Source organism: Echiichthys vipera (assembly GCF_963691815.1).
Source record: "Echiichthys vipera genome assembly, chromosome: 8".
Taxonomy (NCBI): domain Eukaryota; kingdom Metazoa; phylum Chordata; class Actinopteri; order Perciformes; family Trachinidae; genus Echiichthys; species Echiichthys vipera.
In genome coordinates, this window is record NC_139833.1 from 28,956,067 (window position 1) to 28,979,405 (window position 23,339).

Consider the following 23,339-nt stretch of genomic DNA (forward strand, 5'->3'; position numbering starts at 1 on the left):
GGGGACTACAGCAGGGAGGAAGCGGGGTGGCTCTAACCAGGGGGAGGGAGGATGTACTGGGCTGCTGGCTTCGCCTCTTCCCGGCCGTGTGTGGTTGAACTCGGGCGGAATCACAGCCTGCCCCTCGGGCTGTGCGGCTCCGAGCAGCAGCAATCTTTGTATGGCTATATCATCGCCGTCCCTTTACAGGACTACGGGGGCATTATGTCTGCGCTGGGCTCGGACTCCTGGTGGAAGAAGACCCTGTACATCACCGGGGGGGCCCTGCTGGCTGCTGCAGCCTACCTACTGCATGAGCTGCTCGCCATCAGGTAAGGACGCACATCACGCCTCATGTGTTCATCATCAGGCCTGTGGATCGAGCTCTAATACCGGCTGCTGCCAGTGACTGTGATCCAACCATGAATGGAGATGGGAGTCCTTCCATAGGTTGTCATTTCTGTGCAGATCTCGCGGTGGTTGCTGAGGTTTCCTGTTCTCTTCCTTCCAAGGACACGACACTAGATGTAGAGAGAAAAAAAAATCAAATAAATAAAAAACGAGTCACGCGTCCGCTCCCGTGCCAGCTCCCGTGCCAGCGCATTCGGCACCTGAGCGTGTAAAGGAAGCGCTCCCCGGGCTCTGCGGAGTCACTCCGACCTTTAATGAACTCTGCAGCTGGATACACCGCTGCTTCCCGGAAAACAGAGAAACACACACACACACACACACACACACACACACACACACACCTCCGTGCACAGCTGAGCTCTGTTATGATGGCGAGAGGATGAGATATGATCATGATGGGAAAAATTATCATCTCAGACTATTGTTAGTGCAGGGAAATGCGTGCCTGCCAATAGGGGGATTATTTTTGGCCAGCCCAGTGCCGGGGACTAAGTACATCCTGTCACAGTGGCCTGGTAGTGTCAGCTTTCACCCCCCCCCCCCCCTCCCATAATCTGTGTAACCTTGTATTTCCTGCATTATTTTCGCTGCTGCCGGATCACGTGCAGGCTGCTGAGGCTGGACCCGCAGCCTGCCGGCATCGTCTGCTCATGCCATGTGATGTGTTGTGGGCACCGGCAGCAGCTCTGCCACACTCTGCTGTTATTCTCCGTGCCCCCTCCCATAGAGATCCTTGTGCAACTCCTTAAGAGGCTCTTCTCTTCAGTGAGGTTTCAGCACCACATTTCTTTTATTCATAAGTAAGGCAAAAGTACATACAATGAGATATAAGGACTATTTTTTATTTTTCAAAAACAACAACAACAACAACCACTTATTCCCTCCCACCCCCAACCCCTTCCAGTTCTACATACATTGTAACAGATCAGTTATAACACACATCCTTCTTTCTTACGGTAAACAGAGGAGCAACTATATAAGTACATATAAAAAACACAGTAAAACAGACAAGTGATGTTTTCAATAGATTGAAATGAGGCAGGGTAGAAAAAGAAATACAGTCAAAAGTCTGTAGTGTCTTTAATTTAGCTATGTAGCTAATCATGCAGCGCCAAACCAGATCAAATTTTCCAGGTGTCCCCCTCATATTGTATTTAATCTTCTCCAAGTCTAAGTAAAGCATGAGGTCCTTAAGCCACAGGGAAGCTTTGGGGGCAGCGGGCGACTTCCATTCCAACAAAAGTCTTCCACGTGCTTACAAAGAAGCAAAGGCGATACTATCCTCAACCTGTTTCCTCATTGTTTGACGGTCTGATAATACTCCAAAAATAGCCAATTCTGCACAAGGCATCAACATATTTAGTGCTTCTGCAAGATCTTTACAAACAACCGTCCAGTAAACTTGCAGACGGGGACAAGGCCAAAACATGCGGGTCATGTTTGCTGGTAGGTTTCAGCACCACATTTAAACTGACGTAATCATAAAAGCACAGGATGTATAGGACAGATGAGGCATAAGGGGGCGGAGAAGAGACCTAGAATGGTTTCAGCACCATGTGGATGTGGACCGCGACTTTTGAGACATGGATGTGTTTCAGCTTTACAGGACAGTGGACAGCGACACAGGGACACATTGTACACTTCATAGGTTTTGCAGCCTACAGTAGGGCTGGGCGATATGGCCAAAATCTTCTGTCCCCATATAGGTTATCTCATATCTGGATAACTATAAGATATATCAGGATATAGCATGTCCTCTGGTAATTCAATAAATCAATAATCTCTATGAAGTAACCACATGATAAAGCCTATTTATGTATACTGTATACTCAAAATGTACTTATTTATTAAGAACATTAGTGCAAGATCAACAAAATCCAAGGATCAGGACGTAAATCGCTGGGATTTTGTAAAAAAACAACATATATTTCACCACAAAGCAGTTATAACATTGTGATATGAATAGAAAATATATGCATTTTTATTTTGTTTTGAAGATATATATCTTGCCCTACAAATATTTTCAGAGAAGTTTGAGTCAATTGTAAATGCTTGTTATTATCAATCTAGACGTAATGGTGTATCATGATGTATGGTTTGATCACGATACCATTTCATTACAAAGACAATAAATGATCATATTGAATTATTGGACTTTGATCCATGTCCCATCTGCCAACATGGCGGGGAAAGGACTTGTACTTCTACTGCAGCCAGCCACTTCACAAGCATGTAATGTATGAAAACATTCCTTTTTTGTGTGCCATTAAAAAGTTATTCACAGTCTTAGACATATACAGAATGTTTTTATACAAAGTCTGAAGAGTAAAATGATGTTTGAGCTGTTAAATAGGATTGCAGACCTAACAGTAGGGTTAAGGGGGTCAATTTGTGTATTGATTGATTTACGCCCATGTTGTTCTTTTGCAAAGTTCAACAGGGAATTCAATTGTATGTTGTGTAATCATGTTGCAGCCCAATGAGATATTTAAGAGAGCTCTTAATTTAACTTTATGGTCATTTTAAAGGCTGTAGTTTGTGAGTGTTATACTGAGAAGTATTATACTAGTATTTCCAATCCATTTATATCACTGAGGGTAGAGTAAATGTTTTATAAAGGTTTTAACACTGTATGTATATTTATATACATAAAAATAACTCTGATTGTGTTATTCATGAAATTATATTGAAATCCTGTGTTTACCAGAGATGTACTCATACGTTTTTTTGGAAATAAGCCATTCAGCATGAAAAAAAGCATAAAAAATGGGCTAAATCTTAGTCGACTAAGGACCTGACTAAATTAAATTAAATTAAATTAAATTTTATTTATAGTGCCAAATCATAACAAAAGTTATCTCAGGACACTTTACAAACTAGGTAAAGACCACACTCTATGATAAACATAGACCCAACAATTCCCCCGTAGAGTACGGTGGCAACGAAAACCTTCCCTATTACAGGCAGGAACATCAGACAGACCCAGCTCTGTGGAGGACGGCCATCTGTCTTGACCGGTTGGGGAGGAAGAAAAGGAGAGAGAAAGAGAGAAAAGACATGGACAGAGAGAGATAAAGGCAGACAGACAGACACACTTCCAGTAACTATAATAATATCTATAGTAATGTGAATATGACTTATATGTTATGGCAGTTCATACAGCATAATAGTAGAAACAAGCACAGCTAAGGTTATAGATTATAATAGTAGCAGGAAGGTCATGTAGGACCACGGAAGCAGGCACCACCACGATCAGCAGAGACCTGCGAGACGACAAAGCACAAACAACTCCGGGGAAGAAGTTGAATTAGTAACATGCATTGATGAGACATGAATGATACAGACATTTCTACTTTTGGAGACTCTAGGAACGACAAGAAGCCCTGCATTCTCAGAGCGCAGCGATCTAGTCGGGTAATACGGTACTATGAGCTCTTTAAGATACGATGGAGCAATAAGAGCTTTGTAGTTAAGGAGAAGGATTTTAAATTCTATTCTAGATTTTACAGGTAGCCAGTGCAAAGAAGCTAATACAGGAGAAATATGTTCTCTTCGGTTTGTTTTAGTTAGTACACGAGCTGCAGCATTTTGGACCAACTGGAGACTCTTAACAGACTTATTGGAGCAGCCTGATAATAAGGAGTTGCAATAGTCCAGCCTAGAAGTAACAAATGCATGGACTAGTTTTTCTGCATCTTTCTGAGACACAATGTTCCTAATTTTCGCAATATTACGCGGGTGAAAATATGCAGTCCTTGTTGTTAGTTTTATGTGAGAATCGAAGGACATATCCTGATCAAAAATAAAACCCAGATTCCTTACTGTGATGCTGGAGGACAACACAACATCATCCAGAGTAACAATGTCTTTAGCTATTGAATTTCGGAGGCCTTTGGGGCCAAGTACAATAATTTCAGTTTTGTCTGAGTTTAACATCAGGAAATTGCAGGTCATCCAGCTTTTTATTTCCTTAATGCACATTTGAAGTTTATCTAACTGATGGGTTTCTTCTGGTTTGATCGACAAATATAATTGTGTATCATCAGCATAACAATGAAAGTTTATGGAGTGCTTCCTTATAATATTTCCTAAGGGAAGCATATATAAGGTGAATAGAATCGGTCCAAGGACAGAACCCTGTTGGACTCCGTGACTAACTTTAGTGGGCATGGAGGATTTGTCATTAACATGTACAAACTGAGATCTATCTGATAAATATGAATTAAACCAGCTCAGTGCGGTTCCTTTAATGCCAATTAGATGCTCCAGTCTCTGTAGCAGGATGTGATGGTCAATAGTGTCGAAGGCAGCACTAAGATCTAGTAAGACAAGTACAGAGACAAGTCCTTTGTCTGTAGCTATTAGAAGGTTGCTTCTAAAGAAATCAAAATGACCAATTACTCGACAAATCGACTAAGAGGTTCTGTCTGCCTACAAAATATAACTAATGCCAGTTTGTAAAGTCTCTTTTTAACCATTCTGCTTAGTTGCGTAAGTGGCATACAAAGCCTTGGGGGGTCATGTTAAGGCATTTTTGGTTTGTTTTGCATATTCTCTATTTTTTGGTCGTTTTGTTGGTAATTCTCACAAATAAATGGTAAAGGCAACAAACAAGAAATGGAGAAACACAATCAGTGTTGTTTCATCTGAGCTCAAATAATACTTAATAATAAGAATAAAAAAAGACAATCTCTTATTAAATCTGAATCTAGCATTACTCCCCAAATATATTTTTGGCCTGGAGATAATTATACATGAATACACTGAAAATCTCAACATATGAGCATACTGGCACACCTGATCCACAGCAGTCCAGGGAACACACACACAGAGGAATGACTTTTGTTTGTTTTCAGACAGCAGTAGGCATGAGGGATGGGAAATGTCCAGCAGTGTGTTTGCCTAAAACTGCAGCAGTGTGATGACTCATTTAGTCAATCATTTCGATTCTTAACGAAGCTTTCAAAGTGAAATTCCGGCGTAAAATCATCCCATGGTCTTTTTCGGCACTTACATACATCAAATAAGCCATCAGGACAGTTTTTTTCATGTATGAACTATTAACAGAGAAATCCGGGAGAGTTGCTAACAGCTGGACGTGGCATGACAGTGAAGGCATTAAAACGTCTTTTTTAACCACTAAAACTGCTTAAAATAACACCAAACCTCTGCAGCAGCATGAGTCCCTACACAAAAAACAAAGCACCAACAGCGTAGTTAGTGAACCCAGAGTTTATTAAAAGAGTGTTTTAAAGACTTACCTACTGGCCCCTGTACCAGCTCCTCTCATAGTAAAGTCCATTCAAGTGGATTACCAAAGTCAATCCCAAAGGAAGGAACCCATTGGTGATTTATTAAGAAATCAGTCGCCTCTTCCAATTATACTGGGAACATGGGGAAAAAATGTCCAGTACAGTGCGGTCAACAGGGGATGGGGAATCCTCCAGAGCAGTCACACAGCATGTTGCAGTATTCAATGATTCCAGGCCACGGTGAAAAAAAGTCCCTCTGTTGGCATAAACATTCTTCTTCAATACCCACAGGCACACCAAAAATGCCCACACAGAGACTGATGCTCTGTCTGATGCTACCTCCATCTGTAGCGCCTTCCGGCAACACACGCCCCTGACCCCTTGCGTGACATTTCGGTGCTGTGGGGGAAGTTGCTGTCTGGAACTTTTCCAAACCTTTTACATCTATTATCAGCTTATATTTTACCAAACTGCCACAGACCTCAAAGTTTACATTTTTTGCTGGAATAAATCATCAGTGGGCTCCTTCCTTTTAGATTGACTTTGGTAATCCACCTGAATGGACTTTACTATGCGAGGAGCTGGTACAGGGGCCAGTATGTAAGTCTTTAAAACACTCTTTTAATAAACTCTGGGTTCACTAACTATGTTGTTGGTACTTTGTTTTCTGTGTAGGGGCTCTTCTAATGCTGCTGCAGTGGTTTGGTGTTATTTTGAGCAGTATTAGTGGTTAAAAAAGCAATTCTTAAGTCCTTCACCGTAAACCTTACCCTGCCCCGAGCTAATCAGTGTTAGCCACGTCCAGCTGTAAGCGACTGTTTGGGACTCTCCCGGATTTCTCCGTTAATAGTTCAGACATGAAAAAAACCTGGGATGATTTTAGCGCCGAAATTACACTATAATGCTGCCCAGCTTAGTGGAGATAGCGATACAGAAGATCGTTATCAACCTCATTTTCCACACATGCTCATCTTGAATTCTTATAAAGCTTCTCTCATTTCCTAAAAACAGCTATTTATATGGTACCTTTAGTGTCTGGGGTCATATTGATCAACTAACATTAACAAGTAAACACAGGAAATGGTTTACATGACAAGATGAGGGGTAAAGTTTCAATATTGAATGAAATCAACAGACTTAATATCTTTCTTCATGGAGTTCAACAAAATGTAGGTCCGCACAAAGCTACTGTTTGGTAGGTGGTTTAGAGTGTTTAAAAAACCAGAGCTTGGGGACTTTGTGCTGTGTCACCATGCTATAATAAACTACAGGTGTGACCCTTTCCTCCCAGGAACGTTTGTCAGATCCTGAGAGATCTTGTGCAGAGGCTCACTCCTGTTTGGTTTTTATCTCACTGTACTGGCTGACCCAGAAAACAGGTAGTAACACTGTTTGCTCTCAGCCACACTTGTGACAGTTTAACATTTGAATCAAAGGCTACCATTGTTGTCTTTTAAGTTATCAATGCTCTCTTTATTATTGCTCCTGCTGGTGTCTACGCATAGAGGGGCCGGTAAAAGATATCAAAGCTTATGTTCCTCCCTGAAGAATCAGCTTTTTGCTTCAGTTTGTTTTCTATAACAGAGAGGGAAAATCCATCACAGTGTAGGACACAAAGCTGCTCTTTCGTTCTGGGTATTGTCAATCAATTTATTCCTTTTAATGCAAATATCATTGTTCACATTAAAGCTGAAGTAGATAACTTTTGTTGAATATTAGTCTGTTAGTTAGTTGTCAGGGGGCAGCACGGCGGTGTGGTGGTTAGCTCTGCAGCTTCACAGCAAGAGGGTTCCTGGTTCAAATCCCAGTTGGGGCCCTTCTGTGTGGAGTTTGCATGTTCTCCCCATGTCTGAGTGGGTTTTCTCTGGGTTCCCCAGCTTCCTCCCACAGTCTAATGACATGAAAGTGTTAGGTTCATTGATGACTGTGTACAAACGGAAATGTTTTCCGTCCACACAGACTCGGCTCAAGAAATATCTGCACCGACACAAAACCAGTGAAACTGGCTAAAAACGCTCTAGTACACATGCCAGGCCTGGATGTGGCGCTGTAACTGCCACAGAAATACACCAACAACGGAGAAGAAGAGACGGGGAGACGCTGTGGAGAATCCAAACACCGGAGAGTTTCTCTGCAAATCCTCCTCCATCCTAGAGAGAAATCTGTCCACTGTTTCTGGTGTTAGTGCAGACGTTTGTGCTTTTTTGGACTCTGATGCACCGATCACTCTGCAGTTAGTGTCCTCAACGAGCAGACGGTGCTGCTGGGAGCCCCTTCCCTGTCCCAAAGCACTCACAGGCGCCATTTTCTCACTACTTTTTGCGACCTTCTTAGCAACTTTATTTCTAAAAAGCTACTAGCGACCAATTTAGCGTCTTATTCAGACCATCAGGGAAAAGGGAGAAATCTGTGGTCGGCCTAATTTATTCCCATGCATGTGGCTCAGTGGGTCTGTCTCTCTCCTCTCACGCAGCAGCGCTGTTATTATTATGTGACACCGCAGGGGTTAGAGGTCTGAGGTGTGGAGATGAGGGCATCATTAACAAAGTATGCATTTTCGCCGTCCAGACTACAACGCCACAGGGGGCGTTTTCAGATATTCCCACTCTGGGACCTGGTTACAGAAAAGACGTTTACAGGCTATGATAACGCCGTCTGTGTGTGGATGGTCGGCCAAACCGGTATTAAAAATGTGCGTTTATAGGAAAATGCGTTCTCGTGTTGATGGGCCCTAAATTGCCCAGTACACTAAAATATGTTTCTGAAAACACTTTGTGATAAATAGTGCTACTGAAGTTTCACAGTTTGGTCAGAGTTCATGAGCAGTTAGTGACACTGTCTCCTCGACTCTGATCGGTTATTTTCAGTTATAGTGTGGTGGAATCTTGCAGATGCCATTAGGAGCATGGATAGGCAGAGGAACTTTATTTTTGATTTTTTGATTTTCTGCCTTATGTAGTGCTGGATATAGTGACAATTTAAGCAAATATGACAAAAATGATTTTTATAAAAGCAACCTATATGGTCTTTTTATTTAAGGTGACCTAGAGGACAACGGATAAATTATTAAGTATATGTAAAAATAAATGAGAACACATTGTATTCAGCTACCTTATACAATAGGCTTTGCAAAGCGATCTGGAGCACAAACTTAGGTAGATTAGTCCAAACAACACTGTTTATTTACTGAAGATCTTGTTTTCTTCATCTCTGTAGGAAGGAGCAGGAGCTGGACTCTAAAGATGCCATCATCCTCCATCAGTTCTCCAGGCCAAAGAATGGCGTTCCCAGCCTCTCACCCTTCTGCCTCAAAATAGAGACGTACCTACGCATGGTGGACCTGCCCTACCAGGTGATGCTCAGCAGACTGTCTGTCCCAGGCTTTATTAAACACGGAGAGGACTACAGGAGGGGGCTCTGATGTGCTCTTTGCTGTGGTGTTTCAGCACTACACTTACCAGAGATTGCCAGCTAATAAAACAGCCTCCCATATCTTTTTTTTCTGTTGGTGAAGCTTGTGTTTCTGTAGCACTTAGTCTGTGATGTCACCTTTAAGCCACAGCTGCTAATGCTAATCAGAATCAGAATTAACTTTACTGTAAACTGTAAACAGATTACATAGCAGGAATTTGACCTGGTGATTTTGTGCATATCCCATAAAGAAGTCATCATGCTCTTGATTATTGACAAGTAGGCTAATGTATAGTCTCCTTTATTTTCATTCATGGCTATTTCAGGAATATGTTCACAGCAAGTGTTATCCCCTTAAGTCTTGATCTTGACCTAGAAAGATGATTGTTGCTGGCCCCTTTTTTTTTTTTGAAAATTCCCAAACTGTTTGGCTTTTCACCCCTTGATAAGAAACATATCTACTTCTCAGATGATTTCATTTGAATACTTTCAGGAGCCTGAACAGATGAATTATCGAGTAATTCACTAGAGTAAGCTAAATTAGAAAAAAAAGTCAAGAATCAAAACAAAAAAACATACTTTTGTGTAATAAAATAGTTTTCTTTTGCTTTCCTGTCATGTAAAGAGATTCCAGTGAGTGTGTAGGTCACTTCCACAAAGTTGTGTGACTTGAGAGGATGGTTTCTAATCTATGTAGCAGAGGCCAAGCAATCCTAAAGTCCTAGTATGGGTTAAGCTCCTGGTAAACAACCACGTCTTTCAAATTCCTCACCTCCAGGCTTTCTGTCTGTTATCTTCAAGCCCAAGCTGAAATAACCTTGATGAAATCCTCAGGGTTATTTTTTGAGACTTTACAAAGCGTCTCCAGAGCCAGAGACACACCTATTGTCACAGGTTGAGTAGTATTCTTCATGGGGAGTAATCTGGATTTTTGTTTAGAATGGGTGGAGGACCTTCGACCCACTGAACTACATCATTTTAAAAGTCAGCAACAGGAGAATGTTTAAACATTTTTGTCCAGAAAATGATTGCTGAATTGTACACATTCTCATATGACACTGTTTCACTCTGTAGAACTACTTTGATGGGAAGCTGTCGCCGCAGGGTAAGATGCCCTGGATCGAGTACAACCACGAGCAGGCTTCAGGGTCGGAGTTCATCGTAGACTTCCTGGAGGAGAAGCTGGGACTCAACCTCAACTGTAACCTCACCCCGCAGGAGAGAGCCGTGTCCCGCGCTGTCACCAAAATGGTCGAGGAACACCTGTACTGGTAGGGGATTCATACGTAGTAGATCACATAGTGTCGTGTCTTTGGAAACCTGCTAGAAACTATGATTCCACTTGTTTCAGTCTCCAGTGAGTTTAATGGCTAAATCTAGTCATTAAGTAACGTTTAGCTGTTTGAAAGCAGAGTGCAGTGACTGTGATATAACTGTTATGCTTGAGGGCTAAAACTATGCATTTGCTGTGTTGAATATGTACATTTATATATAAATATTCATGTTTAAATACATATTTTAACACTGATCTTGAAAAACAACAATGGCACATTCATATTTTGCCAAGTGAGGAAAAATCAAGCCAACAGTTCAATTCCATTCACTTTTATTTACAGTGCCAAATCATAACAAAAGTTATCTCAGGACACTTTTCAGAGTAGGTAAAGACCACACTCTATGACTTATTTATGATTAACATAGACCCAACAATTCCTCCGTAGAGTATGGTGGCAACGAAAACCTTCCCTATAACAGACAGGAACGTCAGACAGACCCAGCTCTGTGGAGGACGGACATCTGTCTGCACCGGTTGGGGAAGAAGAAAAGGAGAGAGAAAGAGAGAAAACACGGACAGATTGACAGAGAGAGACAAAGACAGACAGAGAGACAGACAGACACACTTCCAGTAACTATAATAATATCTATAGTAATGTGAATATGACTTACATGTTATGGCAGTTAATACAGCAGAATAGTAGAAACAAGCACAGCTGAGGTGACAGAATATGCCAATGATAATATTTATCGTGGTAAATATGATCAGTGATGAGTAGTGGCAATAACAGCTGTGATATAATGAGATATTTTACTGATGGTGTTTTTATAATTTATAAGACTTATGATAGTTTATATGAGTAATAGTAATAATAGCAGCAGGTAGCGTCATGCAGGACCACGGCAGCAGGCACCACCACCATCAGCAGAGACCTGAGAGACGACAAAGCACAAACAACTTAAATCAAACAACTAAGAAAGTGAATTAGTAACATGCATTGATGAGACATAAATGATACAGACAGAGAGGAGAGAAGCTGAGAGGATCAGGAACAGGATCATCCCCCGGCAGACTAGGCCTATAGAAGCATCATTGAGCAGAACAAAATCAGCTTAGGCCCTGTACGTGCAGGCAACGCAATATACCCAACAACTGCAGTTCCTTTAATGGCCACTCGAGACTGGCACCAGAAGTGAGACGATACCCGGATTTACATCAGAAATAAACATATTTACAGCCCGGTCTGATCTCTACAGCTAATTTCCCCGTTCATGACAACTGGACAGGGGGTGCATTTTTTATGACTCACCCGTTTAATTATATCACGGCTTAAAGCTCTGCATAATTAAGGATGTGGCCGCTTTGAGTGACAGGTGGGTGCCATCCTTCAGCAACCAGGCTTCACCTCTTTGCCCAGTTTTGGATCAGCAGTAGCAGGCACTCTCAGGATGGTGACGGCCGGTGCCACCCACACCGAGCTTCAATCTGGCCCTTCAGAAACCTATGGTTCCTCACAGAGACAATGTCCATGTTATACACAGTCTTTGAATTCTAACAGCTAAAAAGAGATATGTTGGGATCTTTATTGTAGCAGCGTTGTGTCATAAGCCATCCTTTGCCGTGGTGAGTCACTCCAGTACCTCCGGCTGAGAAACATGCGGCCGCTAGGATATCGTTTACCACTCCTCCCACACCCACAGAGGCAGAGTGTTTTCCATTATCTAAAAGCTCCATCCACCACAGACACACACACACGCAAGCACGCACGCACACACACACACACACACACACACACACAGACACACACACACACACAAAACCTGTGAACTCTAATCGTCACCTTCAGACCATTGAAGGGTTTCCATACGAGGATGTGACCTGTAAAACCTCACTGTCTAATATGTTTATAATTGAGTCAAATATACATGGGAGGTTTCACCATTTGTGTTTTGTAAAAGAGGGAATTCCATACCATGTCTCCAAAGCTGTAGAGGTCATGCATGTAACCTGCATCCTCCCTCCCTGTGTCCCCTCCTGGCTCTGCTCCTCCACCCACCCTGTGCCATGCTTAGACCCACATATAGACCCACTGATTTGAATTATTTATGTCAAGGAAGGGCAATGTGGCGTCTACAGAGTTACTGGCCAGCAGCAGCAGCAGCAGCAGCGGATGGTTAGGTCATACACACCCGCCCTTCTGATCGATGCTGTTATAAAAATAAGATAACAGGAAACTGAAGAAGTAGCAGCTGTGGCAACTGTGCGTTATGTTTTATCCATCATTTCTATCTAAGCAGTCACTTGAATTATTAGTTTGTTAGAGATAACAGTCAACAAAGACAACAAGCCTTTGAAAAATGTCTCATATTTCAAATAATTCTCTGAAAGCCGCACTAATCAGCATGTTGTTATGTTAACGGTGGATCAAAGGACTTTGTGTAATGGGAATGCCCGTAGCAACACTTTGACAGAGATTTATCACCTGACTGCAGTTGCACTCAGCTCTATGGAGCTTGTTAGCCTCTCTTTGCCCCCGTATTGGTTTTACGACCCATAAACGCCGCTCTCTCATCAACCCTGTTTGTAGCAGCAGAAGGCAGCAGTTTTCAGTGAAAAAGCTTTGATAAATGTATTATAGACTACCTGCAGCACCAAACTGCAGCCAGACATAATAAGCAGCTAACTGGTGAACATAGTACAGAATTTAGCAGATTTTCACCCTTAGGAGTTGGTGGAGACCAAAGCAGGGCTAAAAACAGAGTAAATATTGGGCTTACAGTGGAGATCCAACTTAGAGAACAAAGTATTAATTCTTGATTTATTCTAAAATACAGTTATTTTTTATTGTTCAGAATTTGATAGAATATCAGCTGTGGCTATACCGCTGCTTTACTAGCATGTTTTTTTTTTTAATAACCAAGGCATTGCAACAAAAACAGAGAGATAATTAGAGAGCACTCTCAAACACCCAGTTATTGGTTTTAATCTGGCACCTGGTGACAGTTTACTTATTGTTGGACACACCCTATTTATCTGTAGCTCTCCTGGTTACTTTGAAGATGTCAGCTGCTCTAAGGAGAGTGAAACTCTGAGACAGCAGGTTGTCCAGATGAAGGCCAAAGGGATGACCCTCTCAGCCATCAGAGAGAGGTTGGGCGTTCTGTGATTTCAAGAAGAAACTTTACAAGGACACAGATCAACAGTGGTGTAGCCACAGTGGATATTCCGTCAAATTCTGAACAATCAAAAATAACAGAATAAATCAAGAAGTAATACTTTGTTCTCTACTTTTGATCTCAACTGTACATCTATTAGGTGGGCACAAACACAACTCCAATGAATGCTAATGTTGCTCTGTTGCTGCTATGTGTAAATACGCAACTCTTTGCTAACACATTGTTCAACAACTTTATAAGGTGATATTATGTCAGATGTTTTTACAGCTTGTTCTACAGCCACAAAGCCAAAAGAAAAATCTACCCATAACAAATGTTTTTCTCCACTATTGAGAAATTCAATAAAATTATGTTGGAAGCCGAGGTAGTATTTTAAAACACCAAGTTGCCATCCTGTACTGAGGATTTTAAATTTTACAAAATGATTCAAAATGGTCCCTTCATAACTTGTAACTCACAATAGGAACCAATACTACTATTAGTACTAATGCTATTATCAGCATCTCATAGGTTTCTATTGCATGTGGGAAAAACCTACTGACTGCAATTTAAAAAGTCTGTCTTCATGCATCCCCTGTTTCCCCCATTTCCCAAGTCTTGAAACAAAGGACTGTGTATCCTCTAAGGGCAGGAGATAATGTAACAGGAAGTCATGTGTGGCCCCTGGACAGTCATCACTCCCAGATGGAATATAGGTCAGATGCTGTAATTCAATTTCCATTGAGCGACTGGTCATCTAGAGTAATCCAGAAGCCTGCATCCTGTAGACTCTGGGGTTAACCTACCACCAGAACTATGATATCAGGCTGCCAGGCTTTCAGGTGAGCTGTGGGAGAAGCTCAGTCTGCAGTTCCAACAAGGTGGTGTGAGAAAGTACAAGTGTGTAATTGTATAGTCGCTTAATCTTGTTAGTGTCTACACGCACATGCAGCTCGCCTGGAAAAACATCAACAGAGCAGGTCAACAATTACTGTACCAGATATCGGAGACATCTGTTTGTTATGTGTATTGATGAGATAAACACAGGTATAACAACTGTTCCTTTATTTGATCTGTTATGGTCACAAAGGAGATGCAGTTGAATCGAAGCAGAGTCGGAAAGGGATATGGAAGCTTTGAGTCAGGCTTGTTTGCACACACAGACAGGATCTGTCTGTCTACTGTCTGAGACAAAGCTCTAATTGACGTCAGGACGGCTCATGTAGCTGCTTACGTTCCCTTTTTTTTTTTTTTTTTTTAAACACAAGCGAGACGGAGACAATGCAATAATAAGTGGGAGCTTTCCAATCCACATCTGTAATTGAATTTCTGGGATGTGTGCACAGTCATTTTTTCTCTAACCTATTTCTGGATGACCTGCAGCGACACACTCCACGCATTTCCTCATGTACACAACAGCAACCTGACAGTCTCAATATATGATGTCTCCTGGCAGTGAGTTGAGTGCAGTATATTTTATAAATGGGCAGTGGGAAGGAAGTGGAAGTGCACTTTTATTGATGAGGACCAGGTTAATTGTTAATAGACATAAAACTTTGTTGATAACCGAACACAGGGGCTGAGCCTCTGATTAAAAAGTCTTATTTTTGACACTACTGTGCATCCGGCATGTTTAGGTCATAATGACTTCAGTCGCTTCCTTTCTTTCGGAACTGGAATTGCTTATAAGGAACTAAGTGTTGGCATAAAGAATAGCTTTTGATATTCTGAAATGATAGCTTCTCATGTTGTTAAAATCAGTACTTAACAACATATGAACGATTGGAACAAGGTCAGCTGTGTTATGACTTGGCAAAAGAAGGACTCAAATGCAGTCAAGGTACAATACCCTCTTTAGACAGAGCGAGAACTCAACAGGCTATTAAACTCTAAACTCGTCAACGTGGACCAGTACTTCATAATGAAAACAATCGAAGGCAAGAAACACCAAACAAATAAACTGAAAATTGTTTCAGAGGGAGGAAAGGACAACAGGCCAAAGCTAGACTGATCTGAATAATTATCTATGAAAAGTTCACAAAATGAAATCACTCAAGGGGAGAGAAACAAAAGGCCAGAAACAAAAACCATGCTGCACAGAGCTAACTAAACTAAAACTCAAAATGACTCCAAGAGGAGGAAAAACAAAGGCACTATGACATTAAACTAGCTTCTCAAGCGGACCAAAAAAACGTTATAAACAAACAAAAATTACTCTTCTACAGAGGTGCTCAGGGGAACAGAAATACAAGTGAGGCAATACTTAGAGAAAGGCTGTGGTAATGGCTGGAGTTAGACGCTATACTCTGGCAACAAGACAGGGGGAGTCGAGTACTATATACACATGAGGGAGGGAGACACAGGTGGACACAGTCAGGTTATCAGGGAACACAGCAGACCGGTGACACAGGAGGAAGGGCAAGTGACCTGAAACCAGAGGAATATTATTCTTTCAAAATAAAACATGAATTTCACGAGACAAAAACCCAAGACAGGACGCCTCTCACCGTGGTGTGACAAACTGTCCCACCAGTGGGATTCCATTATTCCAGCATTAATGTTTTCACCTGTTACAATGTGTCCCCAACCTTGTTCACATCTGTTTAGATTAGATGCTACTGTTGATGATGGAATAAGGTCCAGGTGATCGGTGAGGTTATTCGAAGGTGTAGCATCTTCAGTAGTAGCAGTCATTTCCTATTTAATAGACTCAACTTTTACAACTCTTTTGTTTCATGATACAAACTGATTCCATTTCATCAGAGATTTGAATGTGAGCTAATGGAGGAAGCACATATTGCAGTTCCTGCATCTAAAAAGGAGGAAGGAACTTCTTAGTGAGACTCCACTCTGGACAGACTGCAGGTGTTGCTGCGACTCATTCTGCCTTAAAAGATCTGTGAAAAAAGTTGATTGGTGCCGGACCCATTCCTTCTCTGACACAGTTGGGTAACCAGTGTGATGTTAACATGATGTCTGCTGTGCATGCTTTCAGGACCATAGCCTACTGTCAGTGGGTGGACAACCTGGAGGAAACGCAGAAGCTTCTGGCAATGAGCGGCCCCCTGAGCGACACACTGAAGTGGCTCCTGAGCCACCTGAACGGAAGCATGGTGCGCAGGGAGATGTACGGCCACGGCATCGGACGCTTCTCTAAGGAGGAGGTTTATGCTCTGATGGAGAAGGACATGAGGACGCTGGCCACACTGTTGGGTAGGAAAAGGGCTGCTTGTGTGCACGTGTGTGTGTGTGTGCATGTTTGTTTATTTGGGACAATATAATTACTTTCATTTGTTAGGCCTGGACAAAAGGAGGACTCAAATGGAGTCAGGGAACGATTAATCCAGGCTTTAATTCAGACAAGCTGGGTACCCACTTCAGACAGAACAAAGGAAACAGACGTGGCTATAAACACCAAACAAACTAAAAATCACTCTTCTTCAAAGGAAATCAAGGGAACAGAAATAACAACAAGGCAACACTAAGAGACAATACAAGGCTGCGGCACTGGTGCTTCACTACAAGACACTAGAGAGCAGGGGGAGCCGAGGACTATATCCACGTGAGGGAGGGTGACACAGGTGGACACAATCAGGTAATCAGGGAACACAGCAGACCGAAGACACAGGAGGAAGGGCAAGTGACCTGAAACCAGAGGAAGATTACTCTTTCAAAATAAAACATGAATTTCACAAGACAAAAACCCAAGACAGGACACCTCCCACCGTAATAGTGTAACTTTACAGCTGTTACAGCCTAAAGAAGAATAAGTCAGGCATTGGGAGTATTGATGTGTTGATGAGAATGACGTCTGTATTAAACTCATTTGTTACGGTTAGACCATAATGACCAAAGTGAATATTGTTGGATGGTTCTGGTAGATTAATGTGGCCTAATGAAGCATTAGACCCTTACAAATCATTTCAGAATACATATGCAAAGTGATATATCCTTTAAGGACGGTATTAAGTGTTGTGTAAATGTATTGTCTTTCATTGCCAACAAAAAACCCAAAGATTCATTCTTATATACTGTATGTCAAAACAAAACAAACAGTATCTGTCATTGCCCCTGTCTTTGCTCCAAGTGAGATATAAGAGAGACAAATGAAAACAGGGAATGTTCTGGATGCCACGGAGACACAATATCAGTGTGCAGATGGAAACAAAGAGTGAGAGGCTGGAAAGGAAAAGGTATTTGCATCGATCTGTTTGGGCCATTTCAACAAACGACCACTTGGTGTAAAACGGAAAGTTATTCCCAGCATGAACGCATTAGTACACTCCGCTTCTCTTTGAAGGTTTTCCAGACCTAAGCACCTGGAGTATGAATCTGAAAATGTGTTTGTTGCTGCCAAAACAAAAGTGCAGGACTCCCAGCTACACGATCAAATCAGTTTATTTTGAACTGTATTCTCTGAAGGGACAGTGGAGGAGTAGATGGGTTTGGCAAAATTATATCTAAGGCCACAAATAAATAATATCGACTATTTGTATGTGGCCTTACTGTAGTGTTTAGATTTATACCTGTGTCATCAACATTGGTTACATGTTTTATTAAAAAGTGTCGAGGGTAATCTTGATCTCCACGTCTTCTTGATCTATCTCTTTGCTAATGCGATGAATCCACCCCTCCCAGAGTATCTACCACTTGCGAGTTAGTAACAGAAGGTCAGAGTGTGTTAGAAAAGCACAACTACAAGTTTGGAATCAGAAACAAGTTATAATCAATGATAATTATTCTTGCACAAGAAGAGGACATACAGCACACTTCATATCAGTGTCTCCCAGCACGCTCTGAGGTCAGCCTTAATGAACCAAGTCTTTTAACAGGCAGGTGAAAGAGAAACACTTGTCACAGTTATGTATTTTGAAAACATAATTCTGATCTCCAGTGTATTTATCTCCGGAGTTCCCAAAACCGTCCGCAGTACTCTCCTCAGCAGCCACTGCATGTACTAGGCGAGAGGTTCGTTTCCAACAGTCGAAGACAAAACCATTCACGCTCCCGGGGTTTGACATTATACTGTAGTATCATAGTATTCTGACTTTGTAAAGCATTAGAAAGGTGATTCCCAACCACGGAATATATCCCTCCACCTCTGCAGTTGTCAGGGGGTATGAAGCAAGATTGTAGAAAGCAGTTCAACTCATTTGAAAAAAAACTGATTTGATCGGGTGTGATGCTGACCAGCAAGCTCCGAGCTACAATAGGCTGGCTGCACAGTACATCTCCCACTAGCCTGAGTGTTTTGTAACATCTATAGACTGTAATTCATGTGCTAAAACCAAAGTGGCTCCCACTGAAAGCGTATGAAAACTGTTTAGCAAGAGAGGAGTTGATAAAGTCAGATAAAGGGGCCTTCACATGATCAGCGTTTTGAGCTGGGCTCACCGCGAGGTTGGGCGCAGAGACCCAGGAGCACGTGTCTGCAGACCCGGAGACCTGCAGATTCAGTCCCGCATGTTCAGACACTTGTGTATTTTTGACAGTTTTACTTACTGGTTGTCTGTAAAACTGCAAATGCACAGAGTCTGGACCCTAGGTATTGGGAGGTTCAGATATCTAGTCCATCAGCTTCATTACATACTTAGCTAAATGTAATGGATAAATAAACAGTTGAAATACTGTAGTTCGCTAAATGTAATTGATAAAAGGAGCATACCCATGTTCCCCAGGTCCTGTGTTCCCTGGTCTCATAAGCCTCTGCCTTCGCTGATTTAATTCAGCATTTTGCTAGGGTTAGAGGTTACGGTTAGGGTCAGGGTTAGAGTCTACATAGGCCTATTTGCCGGGGAATTTGACACTGACTATGGAAAAAATAACACACTGGGGGAACATAGGACCCAGGGAACAGGTACGCTCCCCTTTGTTTGCGACCGGGGAACATCAGACCCTTATTTTGAAAAAGCGTCTGATTTTCCCTGCTAGTCACAGAAAGGGTCCTATGTTCCCCGGTCTGCTATTTATTTCCACCATCAGTGCCGAATTCCATGGCATATAGGCCAATGTAGACCCTAACACTACCCCCTAACCCTGACCCTGATCCTAACCCCTAACCCGAACAAAATGCTGAATTAAATCGGTGAAGGCATAAGTTTATGCACCAGGGGAACATAGGGATGACTCCATTGATAAACAGTTGAACTAGTTAGCTAAAAGTATAATGGATGAATAGTTTAAATATTAAGCCAGAAGTCTGGATATACCGTTGAAAGTTTCAGCTACAACGTATGGATAAACAATTGAAATGATTAAAGTAACGGATAAATCGTTCTAGTCAGCTAAATGTAGGGGGTTAACAGTTAGTCATTGATAAATGGTTGAAAGATCCAGCTTCTGCCACTCCAAATGGGAGTAGAAGATCACATTGTATGAAACAAACATCACAACAGTATTTTTGTTACTTAACTTTCACTTTAAAATCAATCGAAAGGCAGGGTGGTGTTGATGAAGGGATGCTTCAGGTCATCTGAGAGAGCTGCAGGGGTACATCTGACAAAAAGCATTGAAAATCACCTATAGCTTGTTTATTACCACATTATGTTATTGTTACAATATATATATTTTTTTTTTTTTAAAGGAAAAAATAGACAAAAAAAGATAATTTTGCTGCATCAAAACTCTAACTTGCTGTATATGGTGTGTCCTGTAGGAGATAAGAAGTACTTTATGGGCTCTAAGATGTCGACATTAGATGCTACAGTGTTTGGGCATCTTGCCCAGGCTATGTGGACTCTGCCTGGGACACGACCAGAGCAACTCATCAAAGGTCAGTGGATCTGTGAAGTACACAAATCGAACAGAATATTCCATTAATTAACTAAACAATTGATCAAATCATAGCATATTTACTCTAGATACTCTTGCTTCAGTTTGATCTTTGTTATAACCCTGTTTTTTACCATATAAGCATTATTTACATTGTCGTTTACAGTTTTCCTTTCTGATTTGTCACGGATGTATTTGTCTGTTCCAGTCACTAGATGGCAGTGACAGTGTGCTGTAGTGCAGGGCTGCTGACAAAGGCTTTGGTTGTTGCTTTCAAATCTTGCACACAGGAAACACTTGAGTCTCTTATCTTCACAGAGCAAAATCAGAGCCATTACTGTCACAGATGAAGGTACTCCGTAGTTGTTTTGATACTAATAATGTCAGTTTATGATACTTTTAATGAAAGGGCTCGTAATGAGGAGATAACACAAAATACGTCTCATAAAGTATCTCAGGTGTATTGTCTGCCTCTGTGTCAGACTCAAAATGTCAGTTAACACCAGTCTCCCTCCTGCTGGTTTTAACTGTACTCGTAAGAGATTGTGCACGTGAACCTGCTGTCTGATGTCTTTACAGGAGAGTTGATCAACCTGGCCATGTTCTGCGAGCGGATGCGGAGGAGGTTCTGGCCCGAGTGGTTTGTGGAGGTGGAGGATCTTTATTATGATGGAGACAGTGAGAGCAGCAGTGGCGGCTCCCCTACAGGCCTGCTGAACTTTGGCCTCTTCTCCAGGACTGACACTCTGGACGACAGCGAAGCCAGCAGCCACTCCGCCGAACACACGCACACACACTCGCCTGACTCTGACCACTCACTCTTTGACTCGGACGTGGGCACGGGATCCGAAAATGACATTCAGCTTAAGGAGGAGTTGATTCCCGACCTGGAGGTTTGACCTGAAAATGGTGGTGATTGGGTGACAGATTGAGACTGACAGGAGATGACAACTGTGTCGGCTAGCTTGAAAAGTCTGGCAGTCTATACCCAAATACCCCAAATGATATACCTTCCTGATGGACAGACTGGGTATTAATATGCAGAGCATACACACTGAACCTCATAATACATATGCTACTGTATGGTTTGCCCCCTCCTGTAACATCAGAACTGTCCCTGTGGCAGTTTCTCTTTGCCTTATTTGTCTCGTCCTAAGATGCAGAAGCTGGTGTGGAAGGTTAACACTAAGGAAACATCTGATCTCATGAAAAGTGCAGCAGTGACAGAAGAGTGTTGTAGACATGACAGGTGGCACTACACTTGCTATGAAACGATGCAACTAATCACCACTCTGCCATGTGTCTTAACTCGCAAACCCATTGGAACAGGTGGAGATTGATCATGTGGCTGGAAGGAGCAGCTGCTGTGTCTCGGCTGTTAACCATCCATGCACTGGAGAGGAAACACAGATGACACCGAGTGCCACTCCATGCTCTAGATTGATCCTCGTTTCATTTCCTTTATGCTACTGGATGTAGAAAGAATCTGTATCAAAACAAGATATATGGCTCCATCAGAACACCACCTCACATGCACTCATAGTCCTATGGAATAGAAGTCCGAGGAGCAGATTTGTGCCTGTTTTATGTATTTCTCTCTTTTTTGTCATTATTTGATTGCACTTTGTTATTGGGTAAGTTGGAGTTTTCCATCAGTGATTTTAGCATCTCTGTAAAGTAAAGTGCTGTCATTTATATATTTGACCACTAGATGGAGTCAGCAGTCAGCCTGAGGCCTCCGTTATTCTGTAACATCAAGGTCGTTCCACGCTGAGCACCTGCAGTCCATTTAACACAACATATAATTTATCCTTCAGTCCTAAACTGTGATATTGTGGTTCCCATTCATAGGTCATTCATTGGTAAGTCAGTCTGCTTGCAGGTGTAATGTGTCTACATATGCATACTCACATACAGTGACTGAGCGCAGCAACAAATCAGCCTTAGTATTTTCAGACTACAGAAACGGGCGATAGAGACTGCAACAGATATAATTTATTTTCAGTGCCACTTTATTATTCTTTCTATATGATCATTTGTGTCAAATATATATTTTGTTAATCTTTGTTTTCTTATTGCTCTCAAAGAGAGACGTTCTTTTTGCACTAGTGGAAATTAATTTTCACCTCATTTTAATTGGAGCAATCTGCTGTGGAGATGGAGATAAAGGCCTAAATGAATGGGAAACATAAATGTGTATATCAGTAGTGCAGGATGCTGAGTGTTCTGATCATGATTGTTCTGCTTATGTTGGCTGTGGGTATGTGAATTTTACTGGGTGTGAATGTCATCAATAAAGCAGTTGATGAAGTCTTTGCAGAGACAGTCAGAATACCAAATCAAGTGAACTGAACATTGCTTGTTTAAAAATCTTGGGTATGAAATGGACCAAAATTTCTGGGGAAGTGGTCACTTTTGTCTGTCAGCTTGGTGGAAGTGCTCGTCATGGCAATGAGATTGCTGTTACAAAGAGTGTGGTGCATATAGAGTAGACTTGATTTAGGTTTAAGGCTCAGTTCACCCAAACAGCAAAGCTTCCTCACTTAAGTCTAGTGGTATTGAGCCGTGCGGATAGTTTTGGTTTATAACCACATTCCATGATGGATGGGTTTTTTTTAACCTCCGGGGATGGAGAATGAAGCCAACGCAGAAGTTGAATTGAGCCCCATGTTAAAATGTTCAGACCACTTTGAGAAGGGTGGTTGCTGTACTTCAGCAACCAGGCTGCATTCTGCCCACCTCAGCTCAACCCACACTCCACCTCTTTGCTCATTTTTTAATTAGCCACCCACACTGAGCTTCACAATGGCCTACTTCAGAAACTGAGGGCTGATGGCACCGAGACTGCATCCATGTTGTATACAGACGATGGAATTTGGAATAAAGAGTGGCAACTCGGGTGCCAGAGTCAGTATTTTTATATTAAAGGATTAAATGACAATGTGACACTTGTAATGATGAACCCACAGATAATTATCAGTTGACTCCACAGATTTCCTAAAGAGCATTTTAGAATGGTCTTACTCCTTGTTTGGATTTTACAGCTCACTGCTTTACTGCTTGGCTTCACTGTTAATACTTGAA

At 41.8% G+C, this 23,339-nt stretch overlaps 1 protein-coding gene across 1 annotated transcript; it reads left to right on the forward strand.

The window, feature by feature from the left end:
- Nucleotides 1-155: 155 nt before the first annotated feature.
- Nucleotides 156-21,154, forward strand: faxcb (failed axon connections homolog, metaxin like GST domain containing b; the record flags this gene model as incomplete). Its single annotated transcript, XM_083917583.1, has 6 exons — nt 156-311; nt 8,859-8,994; nt 10,128-10,324; nt 16,480-16,697; nt 20,140-20,256; nt 20,835-21,154. Exons 1-6 carry the CDS (start codon nt 205-207, stop codon nt 21,152-21,154), a joined length of 1,095 nt encoding a protein of 364 aa, XP_083773709.1. The 5' UTR covers nt 156-204.
- Between the last annotated feature and the right edge of the window lie 2,185 nt (nt 21,155-23,339).